At 31.9% G+C, this 22,174-nt stretch overlaps 1 protein-coding gene across 14 annotated transcripts in view; it reads right to left on the reverse strand.

Annotated features, from left to right (window-relative positions):
• Positions 1-22,174, reverse strand: part of ADGRL3 (adhesion G protein-coupled receptor L3) — a 726,682-nt gene that overhangs the window by 439,942 nt on the left and 264,566 nt on the right. For 12 of the 14 annotated variants that reach the window (XM_012724122.1, XM_012724111.1, XM_012724113.1 and 9 more), the window contains 2 exons: positions 21,501-21,720; positions 5,192-5,392 (listed from right to left, as the gene is read on the reverse strand). In XM_012724122.1, the coding sequence (XP_012579576.1) occupies positions 5,192-5,392; positions 21,501-21,555 (256 nt within the window). In that variant the 5' untranslated portion in view covers positions 21,556-21,720. Of the gene's footprint in view, positions 1-5,191; positions 5,418-21,500; positions 21,721-22,174 lie in introns of those variants that run through there. The other 2 variants (XM_012724117.1, XM_012724123.1) reach the window with 2 other exon arrangements.

Genomic DNA, 22,174 nt, shown 5'->3' on the forward strand with positions numbered 1-22,174 from the left:
GATAGATAGATAGATAGATAGATAGATAGATAGATAGATAGATAGATAGATAGATAGATAGATAGATAGATAGATAGATAGATAGATAGATAGACCGATCGATCAAGGTCTGCAGACGAATGGTCCACTGTCCTAGCTTTGAATTTATTCTGTTGCCACAGTTTTGAAAACCATATATAAATGCACATAAAGCCTAAGATTCTTTCTGATGTTTCATAGAAAGTCTGGAGAGCTCAAAGTAAAATTTAATCTTGGCTCTGTTATACTCCTGGTAGGTATTAGCAGAATTTAGAATTATTAAATGAAAATCGTAACATATTTTCTTGTTTTAGAAAATCTTATCACACCTAAATCAAAATTGAATACCTAAAACAAATTGCATTTTTTTTCTTTTTGATAAGTATAGCTTATGCTCAACATGGTATTTTCATTATATTTTCCACAATTATATATTTTATTTAAATGATTTTTTTTAATCTAGGGTAAAAAAGTGAATCTGGCCAACTTGTAAAATTTTGGATGACTTTCACCATCATTCCTTCTTTTGTCTTTTTCTCTCAGTAAGGGATTTAATCACTTTTGATGAAATTTCATAATTCAAAATTTGGTTTTCTCTCTGGATCCCCCCTCTATCTTAGTAACAGTCCAAAGAATCTATAAGTCTTGCAAATCGGACCTCATTATAATTCATGTCACTTACCCAAGTCAGGTGTACAATCAATCATTTCTTATCTGAATCAGCACAGTATACTAACCATCTCCAGTTAGTACTTCTCTAGATCATTCATCAAGTGCATGTAAAAGTTCCTTGCTTAATTCTTCTAAGATTAAGTTAATTGCTCCCTTTTGGCCATGGAGAAAAGTTCAAACTCTTCATTAATTTTATCTCACATAACCCTGATAAGACCCTTGACCACTTCTCCAAATCATCTCTAGGTTGATATAATTTTTTAATGATTTATTTATGCATATAGAACTGGGTTATAGGTTAGAGGGGCAGGGGGATGAAAAGATTCACCAGCGACAGAGTGGGGAGCAAAACAGGCAGAACAGCGAAGTACAATGCTGAGGGGAACAGCAGGAGAGACAGGAGAGGTCTGCTGCACCAGGTGAATCCCTGCTCTGGCAGGGGACCAAACTCATGCTGAGGTGACTGTGGCTAGCTTTGCAGTGTTGTGTCACCATGGAGGGCCCTGAAATCTGTAAATTATCCTTTGGACTGCTATGCTTCAGAGATAGTGATGAAGACTTTGTACTGAGTATCATTCTTTTGCTTTTGTGCTTGGCTAACTACTACTTGTTAGCTCTTAGCTTAGATGCTACTTTATCTTCAGGAGTACCTTCTCTGACCCTCCAATATTAGGGAGACACTCCTTCTACATTCTCCACAGAATTCTGTGTTCACACCTGTAGAACATATTCCTAGCATAATCTCATTGCTACACAAGTGCTAAATGGGGTGGCCAGTGACATGCATAATTAGGTCCAAGGGACGGATGTAACCCCCGATAGAAATTAAATTCTCTCTTGGAAATCTGAACTAAAAGATAAGGCAAAAGCCCATTAACAGTAAGTATCTTGGCTGAGAATAGCACTGTACAATTCCGTATGACAGTCACTAGTGAATAAAGCTTTGGAACAACAAGGAAACAAAGAAATAGGTCCACAGAACAATAAAAATAATAGCCTTTCTATTATTTATTAATATCTAAAGTCCAAAGTTCCAATAATCAGACTCCTTAGGTTTCTATGACAACTATATAATTACTGAACACCAAACAAACAAAAAACTACTCTGAGTGCAGGGGAGAGATATTCTCTAGCAAGCATTTGCTGCATAGCCCTCACCTCTTCCAATGGATTCACTGAGAGAAAATTTGTGAGTTTTCCTGGTATTCACTGCAGTAGTAGCATGCATTTGTGCTCAATGCAGTGTTGTTGAACAAATGAAGCACGTGCTAGAGTGAATGAGGAGACCTCCAGTATTTAATAACCCACACTAATTCAAGGGTTGAATTCCATTTAAAGTAGTAAAATTAAATTGAATTTGTGCTTTACTTATAATTATCATAAAAGTACTTTCATTTAAAAACATAAAAACCCATAAATAGGTGAAAATGAAAAAAAAAAAACGGGTTAGAGTTTGTTGTAATTCTTAAAGGAATGATAGAATATACAAGCCCCTTTGTAAAAACATTTGAATCTTAAAACAAGTAAGCTTTGAAATGAGCACAGGGTAGAATTTTTATGAGTTGTCACCACTGAAATGCTTTAGGTGATTCTAAGAGTGTACTGCAAGAATCTTGTACATTTCAAATGTGGATTCCAGGAGGATTAGTTGTAGATCATCTCAATGAACTCACTATGTATCTGCACGAAAATCACAAAGCAGGTAAAATACTGATAAAAAAAATAATACTCCTTTAACTTCAAGGAAAATTCCTGATATATAGTAATTTACTGGGCAAGCTGCCCTCAAACTTTCATCTGCCATAATATGCTAAAGAGATATATATCTTCTGAAAACAATATATTTCCTTTTAATTCTTTTTGCATTGCTCTTCTACTATTAAGCCCTAATTCCTATGTATCTAAATACTGATTAACTCTCAAGAGATGGTATTAGAAATCAGACTTAATGGATGAAAAGAATGGAAAAAATGTACTATTTAATTTCAAACCAAAAAAAACAAGTTTTTGTTATTTTATTATGGCTCCTTTTGTTGATTTTATACTGTTTATTTGACTATACACATAAGGAAAAACATTAAAATTTTAAAAGCTAATATCAATGTTATCTTTCAAACTATCACTACAGTTATGTCAATAATATGTCTTTATTATTTATGTTTGAGTTTTCTATACCTAAATATCTTGTTGTATGAGTCTCTTGAATTTTGTTTTGAGGAACATGGAAGAGGGGAATGAGGGTGGAAACTGCAGTTCACAAACATTTTCTGATTTATATTCTATGTCTTTTTAACTTGAAGAGTTCAGGGTAGTGTGGTATTTCTTATTTCAATTTTACTTTTAATATATTTCTAAGAGGTTCAGTTGTGTGTACTATCTTCTATATCAGGAAAGATAATTCTACTGTAATATTTACTTATTCTTTTTTATCCTATCTATAAGGAGGACTAAAAAAATGACTTCCAGATGCTCTATTTCATAGATATAATTACTTTTGCACAAAAAGAATTTTCAAAAAGTATTGTCTCATCATAACAGATTAACATAACTCTGTAGGCTCCTTTTAAATCACATGACATTTACTTCATACTCCATTTATGAGAGGACATGAAGCTTGCCTTATATCCTCATTTTCATTACTGTCCAAAACCAAACTTAATGCAATTTTCCTATTTTTAAGTTGGTAGAAAAACATGATTTAAAAACCATCACTGGATTGTAACCTCTCACATACATGGCAAAATCAAAAGCTAGCAATAGAAAATTCATATGAAGTCACCAAAGTGAGAGAATGCTAATATTTAGCCAATTTCCTAATAAAATCTCTATAGAAAAAAAGTATTCTGACTGATAGTCTGTATTTTTGTCCAAAGAAATAAGTTGACATATGCCGATATGTATGTATATTTGTTAACTGTCAGACATTTTATTACATCTACTAAATTTAGATAGTTCTGTATTTTTCTTCTTTACTGCTAAAAACTATGAGGCAAGAGTATAAGTTGGGGTAAATTAAATAAAATTAATTGTAGAATTTTATTATGTGATTTGATAATATAAATCAAACATCAATATATTAATGCAAATCTTATAGAAATATATTCTAGGAAAAACCTATCTGCATCCAATTTAAAGATTTTCTGGTTTCAGATAGTAACATAAACAGAAATCATTGAGAAAGCAATGAGAAAAAGATGAGTGCTTAAAAAAAGTGTATTTACATGTTCTTTGAATTTTCAGGACATGGTAGTCAATACTGCATGCTTCTGTGGAAATGCATGTGCTCACTCACTACCACTGTTCCCTATGAAGGAAGAAATGTTAATTTGATTGGAGAGATTCTAAGCCTCTCTAAGCCACTGACTGAACAAAATGACTGAGTGGACAGGGTGAACAGGTCTGCTGCTACCCATACATAGGTCCTTTTCCCTGCAGTTGCTGTAAATGAAGAGTTCGGTTTAATTCCCACAGGTCTCTTAAGTCTTAGATTGATTTATGATGCATCATCCTGAGTTCCTGATCTGAAACAAAGTATTCTGTAGTGGGGCTTAAAGAGATAGGCTCACTAGTATAGTAATATTTCATATTCCTTTGCCAGTACCTCTTATATAAACCTGCCCCTGAAGAAATTGTGGGTTAAGAAAGTTAACTCTACTTTAGAACAAGGTTTGATACTCATAGTTTTATTAGTCAAATTATTTCCAGGCTTTTTTATATTGTGATATAAAATGAAAATTATAAATGTAATTTAATATATTTTATTGATATATTTCATATTCTATGTCACATATTATATTCCCTGGGAGAAATTAGAGGGCTCAGAATACCTGTACCAGGTTTATTGGGGATAAAAGAAAACTTATAGTGACTAAATTATGTAACGATAAAATGCAAAGTATTGTCTGAATTAATAAGTTATTGACTTTTGGGCAAATCTTACATAATCCTAACAGGAATTTAATGGCCGAAGTCATTCACTGTACTTACAGATGCAAAGATAATATTATAAAGTAATTTCAACATTATAAAAAAAAAATAGGCTGCTTCTCAAGCCAGCACTTTTCTATCAAGTATTATGCTTTAGTTGGCTACATACATCGCCTAGAAATCTTGGCATTTTCAAATGATGAGAGTTGTTCTTTTTTTTTTTTCCCCAAACAAGTAGATGATCAGAAACGTTGAAAGGTATCTTGTACAACTACTAAAATGATCTATTAGTTAGATTGTCAAAAAGTAATTTCAAATTTCCTATGATCATGCAAAGATATTTCAAACAACAAATAGTTTAAAGTCAAATAGTTTGAGATATTGATGAAGCTCAAATGTAGAACAGGCATGCACGGTTAAATGACTACAATACCTCTAAGTGGAAAGGAACATCAGCCGCAATGAGTGGCTAGAGGAAATATCTGGGAAGACATAAGTGGCACTATTCCGGCTGAGCCTCCGATGAGCCCCTGTCCCACCACCCCCAGCCCTCTTCCCCCGCCGCTGGCCGCACCTTGGGCTGCAATCTGTGCTCCTTGGGAACCTGGACCACGAACTCTGGCAGCTCCACGGGACCCTTGTCCACGATGAGCAGTGGCTCGCTCTGCAGCAGGCTGCTGAAGGAGATGTCTGGGAGGAAGGGCGCCTCCTGGATTGCGCTCTGCATGTCGCAGGGGAGCAGCGAGGGCTGGATGTCGCTCACTGTGCTTGCCACCTGCGGGGACCGCAGGGCGCACCATCAGACTCTGCTCAGCTCAGGTCGGCCTCAGAGGAGCCATGTCAGAGGCTATTTCCAAGGCCACTCTCCACTGCAGGCCATCAGCCTCTGACTCCAGCCACCCCAGGCCCCACTCAGACCACCTTGGAGCTGAGAGATCTTATCTCTTGGTCCCTAGTTGATAGCCATCATGGTAAGCACTTTTCTATGTAAGACAAACAGTGAATGTAAGCCAAAAATCTCACTTCAATCTCTAACAATATTTAGAAAATTACACATAATATTTGAAAGCAGAATAAGCTACATAAAAAAAATGTTGTAAATATCATTTGCATTTTTATAGATGAATAGTATTCTGAGGTAAATTGTGGACACTATCATCTAGATAAGTGTAATTAAAATATTGGTTATTGAATTTAATTTTTACACAAAAAGTTTAATAAGGTAATGGGTGAAGCAAGTTTCAGAGAGTTTTTTGTTTTTATTTGTTGTACTTGGTCTACGGTTACATTTGCATGGATTGTTTTATAATTATTTATATGTTTCAGGACATTTAACAGTTTTTGAAAGATAATATATTAATATCTGCATTGGACATTAAGGTGAAGAGGATATACAACATTTCTACCATTTAGTTACAGTGATTTTACTGACAAATGGTACATATTACAAAAATGAATAAATATGAAGACCAAGACAATAATGAAAAAAATAAAATTGCACAATGTGATTTTTTTGAATAATTCACAAAACAGTCATCATTATACCTACAGAAAACAAAGTTAATTAAGTACAGGATTTATTTTTCTGATATAGTGAAATACAGGATACACATTACACTAACCCTACACTAATGGCTATAATAAATAGGAATAACGAAAACATGTAGTTAACAGACACAAAAATACTTTACAAGAAAAAAATCGTTTTACAAAATTATTTTTGACACACTGTAACATGCATATTTAAAAACATTGATAATGCTACCATTACACCATCGGGGAGACACTAAGAAATTCAATAATGCAAGAGAATTTGATGAGCTTCTAACACTGTAAGTTTATACAGTGGTGCTACAATTTTTTTTAATATATAATTTTCAAATTATGAATGAAAAACATATTCTTTTCATATCACAGTAAATAATATAGTCCTGATAGAAAAAAAAAAAAAAAACCTTGCAAACAACTTCATCTATGATGAATCTTCAGCGTGCAACTCTAAGTCATAGTCCTGAAACATTTTTATTTGAACTCATTACAATGTATGGTTGCTAAAATATCTAAGAAAAAGGTAACAGGAATGCTATTTTGATAGTCTGTGTGAATAAAAAAGGTGTAAAAGGAAACACATTTATGAACAAAAGAGTTGTAAAAAGCAAAATCTTTAAGTAATTACTTCCATTAATGTTTAATTCCAGTAACATCCTCATTGAATTTCTAAAACTTTCCGTATGTTATTGTCCAAGATATCGTGACTATATTTCAAATATTTTTAGAGGAATACTTACAGACATGTTTTCCCTAATACCTTAAGACAATATTCTATTGAAGAAAATTAACAAAAGTTTATAAAGCTTTGTGATCCTACAAGTTTCATTTATAATAAATATGAAATAATTTATCCCAGACAAGTTAACATATAAAAACATTTAGAGTTATAGAACAAGCACTTATTTGTTCATTCATTCAACAGATACAGAGATACCGATATGTGTTGTGTTCTTTTCTAGATTTGATGATTTTAGTGAAAAGACCACATACCTACTTTAATGAGTCATTCATTTGGAGTGTGAGATAGAAAATAGAAAGAAATAATTCTAAAATACAATATAGAGAATAGTAATCCACAGTAAGTTTAAACAGACTAATGTGTACAGGCTTCTTTATATTTTTAGGAAAGATTTATTCCAGCAGTACAATTTAAGCTGAGATCTTGGAAGTTGCTGGTCATACAAAGATCTGGAATAAAGAGCATTTCATGCTACAAATGCCTCAAGATTCAAACCTCCTACATCTGCGCATGAAATAGGACAATGGCCAAAGAAGATGTGTATAGTGGACTAGAAGGAAAATGTCCTACAATGCAATCACAAAGGTAAGCAACAGGAAGATGGTAAGCTTTGTAAAGCAAGGTGAGGAGTTTAAGATTTGGGACAATCAAGCCATTTGTTTAGGATGCTGAATAAAGCCTCCTGGGAGTGACACAAAGGGGGAAAAAAAATAAGCAAGAAAGAAATGATGGGGGAGTGAGGAAATATGTGGGCAAAATTAAGAAACATTGATTGAGATAGGGAAAAGTATACAGGACTAGTGATTGCTACTATCTCAGGAAAGGGCAGCTTCCAGAGTGGGCAGAAATGGCACATGTTTAAAAATACAAATATAGTGCAATCAGCATTACTGAAAATATAATTGTGTCTATATGTAAAGGAAAGAATGTTGTCTGAACAAATAAGAACATGCTTGACTAGATTTAAAACTAAGAACCCAAAGAGAAAGGTTTGGATAGGCAATAAACTGATTTTGTGTAGTGAGACTAAAACATACAAAGTATCTGGAGGTAAAGAAGTTATTGACACTTAATTTGGAAGAAATTAAATTCTGATGTGTTTTATGAAATTAGAGTATCTTGTTATTGCCCTAATTTAGAGACTTCTTTAAATCTGTCATCACTATAAAAGAATCCAGAGTCATTCAGTGGCAGCAAGTGAAGAGGAGTGGTTCCAATGCCCACATGGAGAAAAGCTATATTTGGATAGAACCTAAATCTTCACTTTGGCTTTAAGAAATACAGTACATGTTACTCTAAGATAAAGTATGGCTGCTAGGAAAATATTTGAGTTAGAAATAAAAATCTAATTTGTCTTCTTGAAGCTATTATAAAAATAAGTCTTCAAGATAAATAGCACAGTTTTAAGACTGGTATTTCATTACAACCATGGAATCTAAAGTCTGGGGTCAGTCAATTCACTTCCTCAAAAATAACTGTGAAAGTGTATGGGCTGACTATATCCAGATTTCTCAAGAGGAGGGTGTGATCAAAAACTCACTCTGTCCTTAGAGAATATAAGTCCATTAGAAGCTACCTCATACATCTAACCTGGCATTCTCCACACTTTTTCTCTGAATTCTACACATACAGGTTACATCAAATACATCAAGTTACTCCTCAAGGTACTTCTTTTCAGATATTTCAAGATAGCATTTACATTTTGATTGTCACTTTTCTTTCTTACATAAGTAAGAAAGAGGTTTCATTCAAATTAAGCATTAAAGATACCTCCATAGTGCTGTGCCTCCACAAAAAATGTCTTTATACTCTTCTTCCATCTTATTTCAGACCACATTTTCATACTCTATTGTATGTAACTCTAAGATGCCAAGAAAGTAATTTTGGTTCTAGCACATGAAGTAATGATTAGGTCAATGCATTTTGTTCTTTTTAAATAACATTTTAAAAACTGCATATCTGATTAAAACTTTTTTTAAAGAAAGATATGCCTATTTGTATAAAGATTTAATTGCCTAAGCCATAGATAATATTTAATATTTAAGTATTATTTTTAACCAATTTTAATTTTGTTTTCTGATTCTCCTTAAATAACTGATTATGATAATCCTGTCAGTTATTCAATTTCTTCCTCCAGACATAGTAATCATGACAGTGATCCTCTAATCTAGAAAAACAATGCACTGAGTATCTCTAAGGTAAGGAAAATAACAAAACACCACCAGAATATGTCTATCACAGTTAAAAGTGATTTTCAGGCCCTCCCCGGTGGCTCAGTGGGTTAAGCACAGCACTAAGAAGCTTAAGCCACTTCCTCAACAGTTCAATCCCAGTCCCGAGGAGATCCACATGATGTGGCAGACCTCTCCTGACCCGCCTGCTGCTCCCCTCAGCAGTGTGCTTTGTCGATCTGCCTGTTCTGCTCCCCACTCTGTCCCTGGTGAACCTTCTTACCCTCCGCATCTTTTAAATCTTTTTTTAAAAAAAAGTGATTTTCAAATACTAGGGATATTTCTCACAAGTCAGCTGCTATCATATTTTGGGGTATATTTGACCATATGTTTTTGATAATTAGTCTATTACAATATTATTTACTACATTTACTATAATAATAATTATGAGGCTAGTAGTTCAATTCAAAATTATTCAACTTTGCCTTTCACTACTATACCTTGGATTAAAACAATGTATCCGGGCCCTGCCTGGTGGTGCAGTGGGTTAAAGCACAGCACTAAGAAGCTTAAGCCACTTTCTTATGAGTTCGACCCCAGTCTGCTCGGAGGAGCTCCACAAGGGAGGCAGATCTCTCCTGACCCGCCGCTGCTCCCCTCAGCAGTGTACTTTGATCATCTGCCTCTTCTGCTCCCCACTCTGTCTCTGGTAAATCCTCTCACCCTTCGCATCTCCGGCCTATACCCCAGTTCTGTATGAATAAATAAATCTTTAAAAAAATTTTTAAAACCTGTATCATTCTAAATCATAACTACCTGATCCTGCATTCAAATTATCTTTCCTAGTAGAAAATTATTCTGCCTACTGTCCAAATATTCCAAATATCAATCCAAGTATCACTTTCAGCATAATTGTCATAAACCATCCACTATGTATGTAATCATCATCTATTTCCATTCCATTTTGTAGTAAAATATATCATTATTAATCTACTTTGAAATTAAAATTTAAGCTTTCAGAGAGCTAAAAATGTGTGTGTGTGTGTTTTAGATTTATTTATTCATACAGAACTGGGGTACAAGCCAGAGGTGAAGGGGCGGTGAGAGGATTCACCAGAGACAGAGTGGAGAGCAGAACGGGCAGATCGATGAAGTACACTGCTGAGGGGAGCGGAGGGCGGGTCAGGAGAGGTCTGCAGCGCCAGGTGGACACCTCCGGGTCCAGGGATCCAATTGGCACTGAAGCAGCTGAGGCTTGCTTGCAGTGCTGCGTCCTAACCTGTTGCTCCTCCACGGAGGGCCCTGTTTTCTTTTTTATCTGCAAAACTTAAGCAACACAATATTTCTTCTTCCTTAAAGGAAGCTTTACGGATTTTACTCGTTGTCATATTCATTCTCAATCTTCTTTATGGTGTTTTAATGATCTTATTTCTAATATAAATTAGAGGTAGTTAAAGTAAGGCAAATGTTCCTGGAATTTAAAAATGCCTTTGGAAGAAGCTTTTGGCAGATTAAGAGGCATTTTGAGTCTCACGTGTAACAATTATTTGAAATGCCCCATTGTATCATGAGATTAATACTCAAGTCTTTATTTTTATTTTAAAATTACTGATTTTTACCTATGGCACTAGAAATGTAACATAGAGAGGCTAGTCATTAACAGATGGAGGGGAGGGAGGAAGGGAAAGACCATCACTTTCACTATAAGTAAAAGCACATATTCATATTCCAATACTGTCTCTTATAATATCTGAAAGACCCTACATTTCCCCTAAATCCTTCATTCTGGCCATATTAAAAATAATAATACTGCTTCTCCCCTGATTTCTCCCAATACTGTATGTGACAGCTGAATAATTTCTTTATGGACTTAGTAGTAACCTCTAACAATAGTAATAAAAATTCCAATTCAAGCACCTGACTAAGGATGCCACCAAGTAAGTAGAAATTACAACCTGGAAGTTCTAACATAAAGCAAAATCTGTTTCAATTTTGATTCTTGCAAGAACACTTCTCAGTAGTGATAAAATGTCCACCTGTGTATGATGAAGCAACTTTTATAGGATACCTGGATATTATTCAATTTAAGTTAACATACTTCTATTCTAGATTAAATTGTTTCATGAAGTGTTGGTATGTTCCATGTGGGTAAGCAATTTTCTCTTTAGACTACTCTCTCACAATAGTTTGTCATGATAAAATGAAAAATATTATGGTTGAATTTTCACAAGACTGAACAAATCAAGTTATAAAAACTGTATAGCATATTGTGACAATAGGTGAAGAGTCAAACACTTGATTATGAATAAAGTTAAAGGAAAACTTAATCCCTAATGCTGAAAAATAAAAAAGAATAAATATTATCTTTAATTGACTTTCAATTTCTGTACTAAGAAAAAGAGGAAATATTGTGACTTACACATTGCAATGGTTGCTTAATCAAAATATCATAAATATCTCAAACAATTTTATAAAATGAGTAGGAGAGAGCTGAATTTCTACTAATGATAAGTATTTAAAAAATCAGCCTCTGTCAATGAGACTGGTTATTTACTTTCATATTAAATGTGTATTATAGCTCTTACTCATCAAAGGGATAACTTTTTTTTATTATCTAACTAAAAACACCAGCCTCTTTTCAAACATAATGCAAGCAGATTCAAATCCATGATAACAAAAATGGAACTGTGGAATTTATTTGATAGAGAATATCAACTTTCTTTTAATATCTTTTCCTTCTCACTTAAAGAATATTAAAATTTTAATGCTATGGAAACTGTGCTTTCAAAATGTTATAAAGTATATCAATTCTTCAAAAGTCTTTACAACTATAGCAATGGGGCACTTTTCCTTAACCACACTGTCAATTATACTTGGAGTATTGGGGAAAACTATAAAAACCATACATATTTTGTCAGAGATCTATATTATCATTGAATTAGTTCTCACTAGCCAAAGTTAACCATATACAACATCTCTTAGAATGGAAACTTCTCATCAATATTTTTTTTTTCTTCTAGTGGAAAGAGATTGCAGCTACTTCCTTCACTCCCATTTGACAACAAGAAAGCAGGTATAGACTCATATGTCAAAAGGATTATTTTATATTGGCAATATATACATAAAGCATGATTATTGGACACCTACAGTTAAAAACTGATATAGTGAATTTTTATATGTCTGCAGAGGGAAGATATCAAGTCTACTTCCTAACAGTCTATAACCTAGAAAACACCTGGGCTATTACAGCTATTCCAAAACTTCCTGCGCTATTGGAACTGATCTAAAAGGCTTACTTTTAAGCAAATGTATAACATTTCCTGCATGGAGAGCATCATATCAGTCTGTTATTGCATTATCTCTCTTCATTATTAAGTCATGTGCCCTTAAGATTTGCATAGTTTAATTAATTTCACTATCAAAAAAAATTGCTAAACAGTCACTGTCATTGTTAATCTATAATAAGTGCTGCAGAAAAGAACAGTCCTGATCTAATTCAGGTGTATGATTACTACTTCCCTGGTATCTTCACAGCTTGTACTGTGTGAAAGCCAAATGTTCATTGCTTTTATACAGTGCTCTGTTTTCCATCTATACACACTAATCATATCTGAAACTATTTTGCTCCATGTCATCTGATATTCTCTAATACAATGATAAAATTTATCTGCTTTAAAATCATCTGACTCCAAGAAAAAAAAAAAACTATGTGTAATGCTGTTTTGATTTCTGCACATTATGTTTTTCTCTTTTTTTCCCCTTTACAGAGATAACAGTGTTTTGTAACACCATATGTGATTTATGACTATAGGTTCACACTTCCTCGAATGTGTGTTAAAATTCCATCCAATGCCCATTGTCTCCAACACTGACCACTATTCATTACCCATCTTTGTTATCAACACTACCTTCCCTTTCCCTGGAGGAGCCTCAATTTGTGCATAATTTATTTTTTACATTTCAAAACAAAGATTTCTCTAAGTTAGCTAGATGTATTTATTCTCTTTAACTTCTCATTAAACTAATAATATCAAAGTGAGGGTTTAATCTGTCACCCATTATTCAATTTCTTCAACCTGAGAAGAATAAGGAAAGCAGAGATTTTAATGGGTTGATAGTCTAATTGAAAGTGACAGGCTTGCATTTTGAATTGCTTTTCAGCAGACTTTAACTTTTTTTTTTTTTTTTTGAATGCTGATCTGAGCTTAAGATGTTCATTAGTGACTCATTAAAGACTTAGTTACAGTCCAGTTGATGCGTCCTGAATATAATGTTGGAATGTGTGTACAAATGTGTAGGCTCATAATTAGAGAATCTGTCACATTTGGGGATTAAAAATATACAACGTAGTCTTTGAAAAACCCTATGGAAAGGAAATGACCCCAAGATGGTAGTGTATTTTAAATTTTGCTTACTATCCAGTTCATTTGTTTTTAAGTTCTAATTCTTGAAGGTATGTTTTAATGATCCTATTCATCCAGGATTAAATGTGCAAGGCTTTATGTGTTAGGGCATGTTTATATATTATTTTACTTAATCCACATATTTTAACAAAGTAGAAAAATCATCTCTTTAACAAATAAGGAGACTAATTCTAATTGGTTTAGGTCACAAATCTTGGAGGTAACAAAATTAGAACAGAACTCTAAAGCTTGAGATATTTCTACTTCATTCAAGAATGCCATGGACATTAGCAGTCTAAAGCTACTTAGATGAGACATTGTTACAAACCTCAGTTTTAGGGCTTCATGTAAGTATTATTTGCTAAACATACTGTCATTTCCCTCCATGCTTGGCTTTTTTTTTTAACTATAGGAGCTGTTCAGTATCAGCATTTATAAATCATAAATTACCCTTAATTTTCTACTAAATTTTCTATACAAATAATGGCATTTCCCACATCCCCAAGGGCTGAAATACCTTTATTTATAGGATCAAATGCAAAGATAAAAGGAAAAGTAGGGTGATATCAAGTAATGTTGCATAATCAAAGTGAAATTAAAATGAATGAGACTTAAGTGGTTAAATATAAAAAGCCTGTCTTATGAAAGACAGTCTCAATAATCTTTAAGTATATACTACAACAATATCTTTTGATATTTTCTAAAAATATATACTTATATATTTCCAAATAAAATATACAAATGCCCAATGACCATATAAAAAAGAAGCCCGAATATTGTAAATTAAACTAAAGTATTATTTCATGCTTGATTCAATTTGACTAGAATGGCAAAAGTTAAAACAATAGAAAATTACAAATGTTATGTTAGAAATGATGAGAACCCTTACATGATTGTTTAAATGTAACGATTTAACCACTCCAAAAACATAGCAGTTTCTAAAAACACAGAGTTAGCATGTGTCTCAATAATCCAACCCTAGCTATATAGTGAATGACCTGAAAACATGTCCAACAAATACTTGTACATTAACCCTTATAATACTATGATGCATAATAGTCAATAAGTAATGGCAACCCAAAGAATATATATAACACATTACATTCACATAACGGAATATTATTCTGCAATAACAACAACAACAAAAAAAAAAGAATTGAGTGCTGATACATGCTATGGTATACAGAAGATACAAAGTACATACACAAAGGGTTGATGTGATCCCTAATCATACTCCTTGTCCTAGACATTTGATTTTCTGAGGAGTTATTCCTATCATAGTGTTACCACAAAAATATAAAGATCAGTGCTATTTTAAGGATCTCATTTTTATAGTTGGTCAATTTCGCTAATGTTGAGGTTTTGTCTTTAATTACTACATTTTTGTAATGTATATATTATATGAAGTTGGGAAACTGCCTTGTTACAATTCTCATTTTCATTAACTTGTTTAATATAAAGTATACGTTTAGAAAACTTTCATGGAATTTCTATATAGAAAACGTCACATCAGTACTTTGTATGAAGTTGTTTAGAAAATCCCTAAAACTTGTTCAGATTTATTTATAAAGACATAACATTCTCTACTGTCTTTGATTCAGTAATGTGACATATCATAGCATGTCTTGTTCTTTAAACTCCCCACAAATTTGCAGTTAATTTCTCATAGGTCTCATACATTTCTTGCTATATTTCACTTCTGAAGTGAATGAAGGTCGTTTAATTGCTGTTGAATCATGTATAAATTGTGAACCAAGAATCTGAACTTTACTGAAATGCTCTCATTAAATCTGCAATGCTATTTCTTGAATTTTCTGAGTGCTATCACTGCAACTGTCGAAAACATTTACACAAATTTTAGCTACTATTACTATAATGACAAAACAGAATATAAATATTCAAATATTTGGACATATCCTTTATACTGTTAAAATATCAATGACCATACACATTGAACCATCAACATATGGCTTGATAAGCCACTGTTCTATGTTTTAATACAATATTATGATTTAAACAAGAATTAATGAGAGCACAGCAATGTCTATATTTCAAAGTTAAGAAAAAAGAAATATGCAAATTTTATTTCTTATAAAATTAATTAAAATATGTATACACATATGAGGCTACAAGAAAATTTAACAAACATTAATATTAATTATATAACTGGGTCCTGGCATTATTAGACTATATTTTGCTTTCTAATTTAAATTTGTACTATTTTGATAAAGTAGGTAACTCTGATAATGATAAACAATGAAATGTATGAGACTAAAATTTTGCATTTTACAAGTAAGTTACAATCTTGACTTCTAAACATTCAAGTCTCCACAAATAAAATTGTGCAGATGAAATAAAAACAGAAATCTTACCAAGGGTCACTCTAAATCATGTTTATGTATCAAGGCTTGCATTACTATTTTAGTACAACTAGCATATTTATCTAGCAAATCCATAACAATAAATTACTCAATCAAATCTTTTATATATGAGAAATTTTTGACAATAAGATAATGTGCTATACTTAAAGAAACTAATTCTGCTATGATGACAGTAGCAGAATGTAGGTTCAAATAAAACAAGATATATTAACAAAATTTAAAGTTTATTTTAAATTTATCAATTAAAAATAGAGAACAAATTCAACTTATTTATTACTAGCATATTACTTTAATGAAAGAGACCATAATATAGTATGTAGTCTCTTATTTGGATTATGTATCATCTAGACCAAAATTTAATTTAATTGGTAATGAAGGAATCATTTTCCAAACAGAATGCACTAATGCATAAAAATATACTATAGATACTTTTATGAAATTATAAATGAGCATGATTATTATTCTGATAACAAAGTAAATAGCAATGCAAAGAGAAGGAAAATGATAATTTGGCATTTTATAGATCACCACGCAAATATTTTAAAATTCACTCAACATCAAATGCAAAATGACTACATCATTGTAGTTACAATCCATGTCAGGCTAAGCTACATGAAGACATGATCCCAAATAGTCACAATATATAAAATGTGATATAATAGATCATTATACTTTCATATATATACTTATACTTTCATATATATACTCCTACTTTCACTACAAGAAAACTCACAAAATATGTTTTGTAAGTGAGAAGACAAAAAACAACTTGCATATGGAGTACGTAGGGAAGGTTTCTAAACAAATTCTTACAAAGAAAATTACCAGCATATTTGTAGCTTGTATCATACTAGAGACTGCTAAGTTAATTTATAAAATATATGTTTTGAAATTCAAGACTAAGTAGATAATGCAAATGGTATTGAATGTATTAGCAGTAACCTCATATACCACTGCCATGAAAAAGATTTTTCTGTATAAAACAGTTCTCCATAAAAATAGTACACGGTGAATATTAGAAATTACCTAGGCTAACAAACACTATAAACATATCAAGATAATAAGTTTCAAAAAAATGTAAGTAGTATTAGAGCCTGACTTTTTTACAATAAAATCTGACATCATAAATAAGAATAATGTGATAAAAGGTTAGGTAGTAAAATGTAATTTTGTTCAATATCAAATTTCAATTCTTGTTAACTGCAAAAATATAAGGGCATTATTTAAAATTATTGACACACGAAATAGTCTTACAACTGCAAAATATGTATTAATAATAAAGTACAAATTATACAAAAATATTTAAGTAAACAAATTTACATCTAATCACTGTTTTATGTCGAGAATTGTTTATTATAGTTAACTACTCAAACAAACAAAGCAGTTAGCCTAGAAAGTTGGTTAAATATATAAACACGCATGCATTTTAACAAGGAAAAAAAAACTTGGATAACAGAAGGTATTCATATTGTTATTAAAGATATTTTATGCAAAGGAAACATAAAAAAATAGTAAGCACCGTTTATCTGTTTTCTATCTTTTCCAATAATTATAAGTTTCATTAAGAAGAAAATGAAATGTACTTAAAACATCTGACCACCATCAGCACCTCCTAATTCCCAAGCCTTGCGGCTTACATGAAATCATTTCCCAGGATCAGGTTCCACACTGGACCTTGGAACTCCTGCACTGCCAGTCAGAATACACCCTGGGTGTCCATGTTATCACTGAGTTATTGTTCTCTGACACTTCTTTTCCTTTGTCCCCAACAACATCAATGAAACGAGTCCTTATTAATCTGTAGCAAAAAGCTGGTCATTGACATCTAATCATTGGTTTTTCTCTGCTGAGAATTATTGTAAAGCACAATATAGAGTTGTGCTTTAGTTGTTTTTTTTTTACTTACTCAAGTCTCATTGCATTATAGATAAAGGTTTTATGGCTGTATAGGCAAGGCGCACAATTATGGAAAACAAAAAAGAAATACAGAGATACACAGAAACATAGAATATGAACAGATAGACATAAAACCAGAGACATTTCCTCACATAAACAATTGTATAATTATACACAAATATGGATACACTGATTAATTTGATTTTCCTACATAAATTATTGGCCAGACATTATAGGATGATATGAATATTATGCAATTAATGTAAATATTTTTCAGAATTTTTTTTTTAGTGTATTGTCTAACTTTAAATCCATGTAGGGACCATGCAAAAAATGTATCACTTACTGTTATATACTACCAATTATATATTACTTCCACTGACAATTATATAATATGCTATTTTACAGTGAAAACAATGTACTAAGTCTCCACAGATGTTAGTTTGATAACAACATTATTTAGAAACTAGTATTAAGAAATTTCTGACAAAACTCGACCATTGAAGTTCAAGTGGATTATTTATTTTAAAATAAAGAATATGAAAAATTTGCATTTCCCTAATCTACTACTCAAAAGTTTTGCTCCATTCTAAGGTATTTTATTGTAGGAAAATAAGTATATGAAGACACACTCTGTTAGAGTTAGTCATATGTGTGTGTGTATATTATTTTATTTCTTAAAATAACATAATGAAATAAATGTTCATTCTTGCAAAGTGAAAGTTTTAAATCCTTATTAGCTCTGTTAGGGAAGTAATAAAAATCTATTTTACCACCATATATTTAGCAGTTAACATAGTTAGCTGTCTCATAATAGAAGATAAATGATATCTGTTAACTACTTTTGCAAGTAACAGTGCTACAGAGGTGAAAGATGATAGAACTGAATTCTGCTTCAGGCTTCAAAGTCAAGTCTGTCTTTTGTTGAGAACATGGAAGAGCATTCTATTTTTTCCTCACGTGCTCCCCCCAAATAAGCAGAAAAGTCTGAGATGTGATTCTCATGGAGCAGAATGACCTTGGTAGGAACTGATTATCTGCTTGTACTATGAGCAGTTCAAGAAGCCAGACACCTTCATTTTGACAATCTCCTTTCAGTTTTATAACAGCTATGTAACTTCATTCAAGTTCCTTTGCCACTAGGTATCTGATGGTATTTACTGGAAAAAGTTAACAATAATTAATATAAGTAATATTAAACCCATGAAATTATTGTGAGGATTATTTGTACCTATGTACCTAAAATTTGTCTACAAAATCAGTAATTATTATTTGCTAATCATCATTATTATTGTTATATAATAAAATGTTAAAAATTCAGGTCCTAACAGTGTATTCTCTATGTCCAGAAAGATAAATGAAGCTGGGCACCTCAGCCACAGGAGGCAAGATATTCTGTCAGGGTATGCTTAGAAAATATTGTTTTAACATAAATAGTTAAGGTTTTAATGTATGTATTTATATATTAATTTAAACTCTAAAATTGTCTATTCTATTGGATTTCAGTATGACCAAAAAGTATGAATTTCAGTATGACCAAACATCTCTCCTAATGAGCAAGAGATGTCCCCAAATGCTGCTCATATGTGGTATCATAAAGTAACAGGAAGACCTTCTGTAGAAAGCAGGACTTAACTTTTTTCATCTCCAGTTCAAAGTTTTAATATAAAGACAAAATAACAAGGATGAAGATTTTAAATAGAAGGTGTCTCTGTCATTTAGTTTGACATGATTCAAAGTAAAGTATTATGTTTTATGTATATACATATATACAATATACATATTATAATGTAGCTCAGAAAAAAATGAAAAGGATTACTTCAGTGATAGCCTGACTTATTTTACACAGTAGACTTGCTTTCCAAGTGCCCTGTTTGGGGAATTAAAACACTTACAAAGTGATTTGAAGAGCTTGTATTCTGTTTCCAATAAAGTTCACTACCCCAGACTCATGAACTTTGTTCAGCAACACTTGAGGCCCGCTAAAATTCCTAGTAGGAATCCTCCTTATCATTTATATTTCTGCTACTTTTAACCTGTCTTCCCTTAAAAAGAATGAGTTTAGACTTATTTTTTAAAACAAGCACTTTGTGTGTGTGTGCTTGTATGTACATATATATTTTACTTTATATTTACTATAGGTTTAAAACAAAAGGTGCAGGTGTGATTTTTCCCAAGTATCAACATCAAATAAAACAGCTTTCATAGCTAATTCTGGGCTGTTAATATTTGCCAGGAAAAACTAAATTTGAGGGACAGACAGAATGATTCAAGCACTTAATGTCTGTCATGCACTATGATGGACACTTTTACTTATCCTATTTAATTCTCACAATAAACTTATGCATGAGATTTTTATAACATCAACATACTAATTCAAATCATCTGTAGCTATATATATATATATATATATATATATATATATATAACTAGAAAAGAGTTTAAGTGGCATAATTATTTTTTGTACAACACCACAAAATATTGTATATGCACAAGAGTGTGATGATGAAAGTGTTGCATCAGTATGTGAATTAAGGAAAATTAGGAGATTTTTATCATTTTACATTGTTACATTGTTTGAAACTAGCTGCTCAGAGATTTTTATGTTCATTATTGTACAAACATTTTCTTTTTTTTTTTTAGAACAAAGTGTGTTGAATCCGAAGAACTTTAAAACTTCAAAAGAAAATGATTTTATCAAATTCCAATAATGATAAGCAAATGCAATATATGCCAAATTTTAGGAATATGGGACAAATTCAGAAATGCATCATTGATGAACCACATAGATTTCTACAGTCAATTAAAAACCAAAAGTGTGACTAAAAATTCATTTTTGCTGCTTGCTATACTATACTATTCTGAGACCTCCTAAGAAGTAACAAAAACAGCTATGTACTTTTTGCTTCATTATAATTAGCAATATGTGAGACAGTGACCAATTTATACCATTTTCACTTTAGTGAAAAGTCAACAATAACCAATAGAAAACTTTGAATTATGGAAAGGGAATAGACATATAAACTAAAAGTTTGAAGTCTTTAGAGATTTGGTAATACTACATTAATTTTATAAAATTTATTTTTCCCTTGCTTACAAAATAATTTTGATTTATAAACTTTATGAAGGTAATTAGCTTTCATATTTGTGTGATATATGCCAATTATGAAGAGACTATATAAGTATATTAATCTGCTTTATGAAATTACCTATCTCTGGAAATTCATATAATTTTGACCTTTTTACATTTAAAGATTTATGACAGAACCATCCCTTTGCACAGAGGCTATAGCATATAAATGGTGTGCCAAAGATTGAGCATAGTCATAAATACTGGTTTACGTAAGTAGAGATTTTTGGTATTTTCTTTCAAATGTGCATACCTATAACATTAAACATTATATTTAAGTGAGAAAATATACAAACCAAAAAGTAACAGTTTTTGTTCTAAGTCTTCAGATTTTTCAAATGTGTAATGAAAGTAAAGATTAAAAAGATGAGTTTTCCACTGGGGGGTGGAGGAAACTTTTTCTACATATATTTAAATAGACATTTTAGCAATTAAACTCAAGGTCATTTGAATGCAGCTTAAGGTAATAAATTCTTTACCTTATTAAGTAAAAGCTGCAAAATTGTACTACAAAGATTTTAAAGAAATATATAGTGTAACTAAGATAGCTAACATCAGCATGACACAAAAAATAAATAAATAAATAAATAAATAAAAATTATAGTTTCTTACCATGAATTACTGGCACTAAGAGCATCATGAAGAGCAGTAGCTGTGATGACCACATGATTGTGTACTCAGACGTGAGAGGCTCAAGAGCAAATATTCCAAAGAAGAAACAAAATAATCGTCTTTCTGATTCCAATTCTGCACTTGAAGACGGATGATTGTTTAATCAAATAGAAAAAAAAAATTCTTCAAAACAGAAACACCAATATTCCAAATCTGAATCCTGAAAATAAGAACCAAAAGAAACAAAGGTTATCAAATACAAATATCATTATCTTAATCTTTGAAAGGTGGTCATCTTATTAGTACCAGTGCACTTCCCACCTTACTCATTTTAATGAATACAGAAATCACTTACAAAAATGAGTGAGTAACTTAAGAACCTTATTTATGCACATGTTAATACAGGATAAATTCAGTGTCACTGAGAAAGATTTTATAAACATAAACTTTATCATGTAAACAAAGATTTAGGTCTAGCTTTATAAATATCTTCCAGAAATACAATTTTTACCAACATTTGAATGTTAAAAAAAAATCCATTCATTATTATTAGCATGATTTTGTAAAAAGTTAAATACCGGCCCTCCCTGGTGGCGCAGCGGGTTAAAGCACAGCACTGAGAATCTAAAGCCTCTTCTGCATGAGTTCGATTCCCGCCTGCCCCGGAGGTGACC

The sequence above is a fragment of the Condylura cristata genome, unplaced genomic scaffold (genome assembly GCF_000260355.1).
Source record: "Condylura cristata isolate star-nosed mole 26May11 unplaced genomic scaffold, ConCri1.0 scaffold00012, whole genome shotgun sequence".
Lineage (NCBI taxonomy): Eukaryota > Metazoa > Chordata > Mammalia > Eulipotyphla > Talpidae > Condylura > Condylura cristata.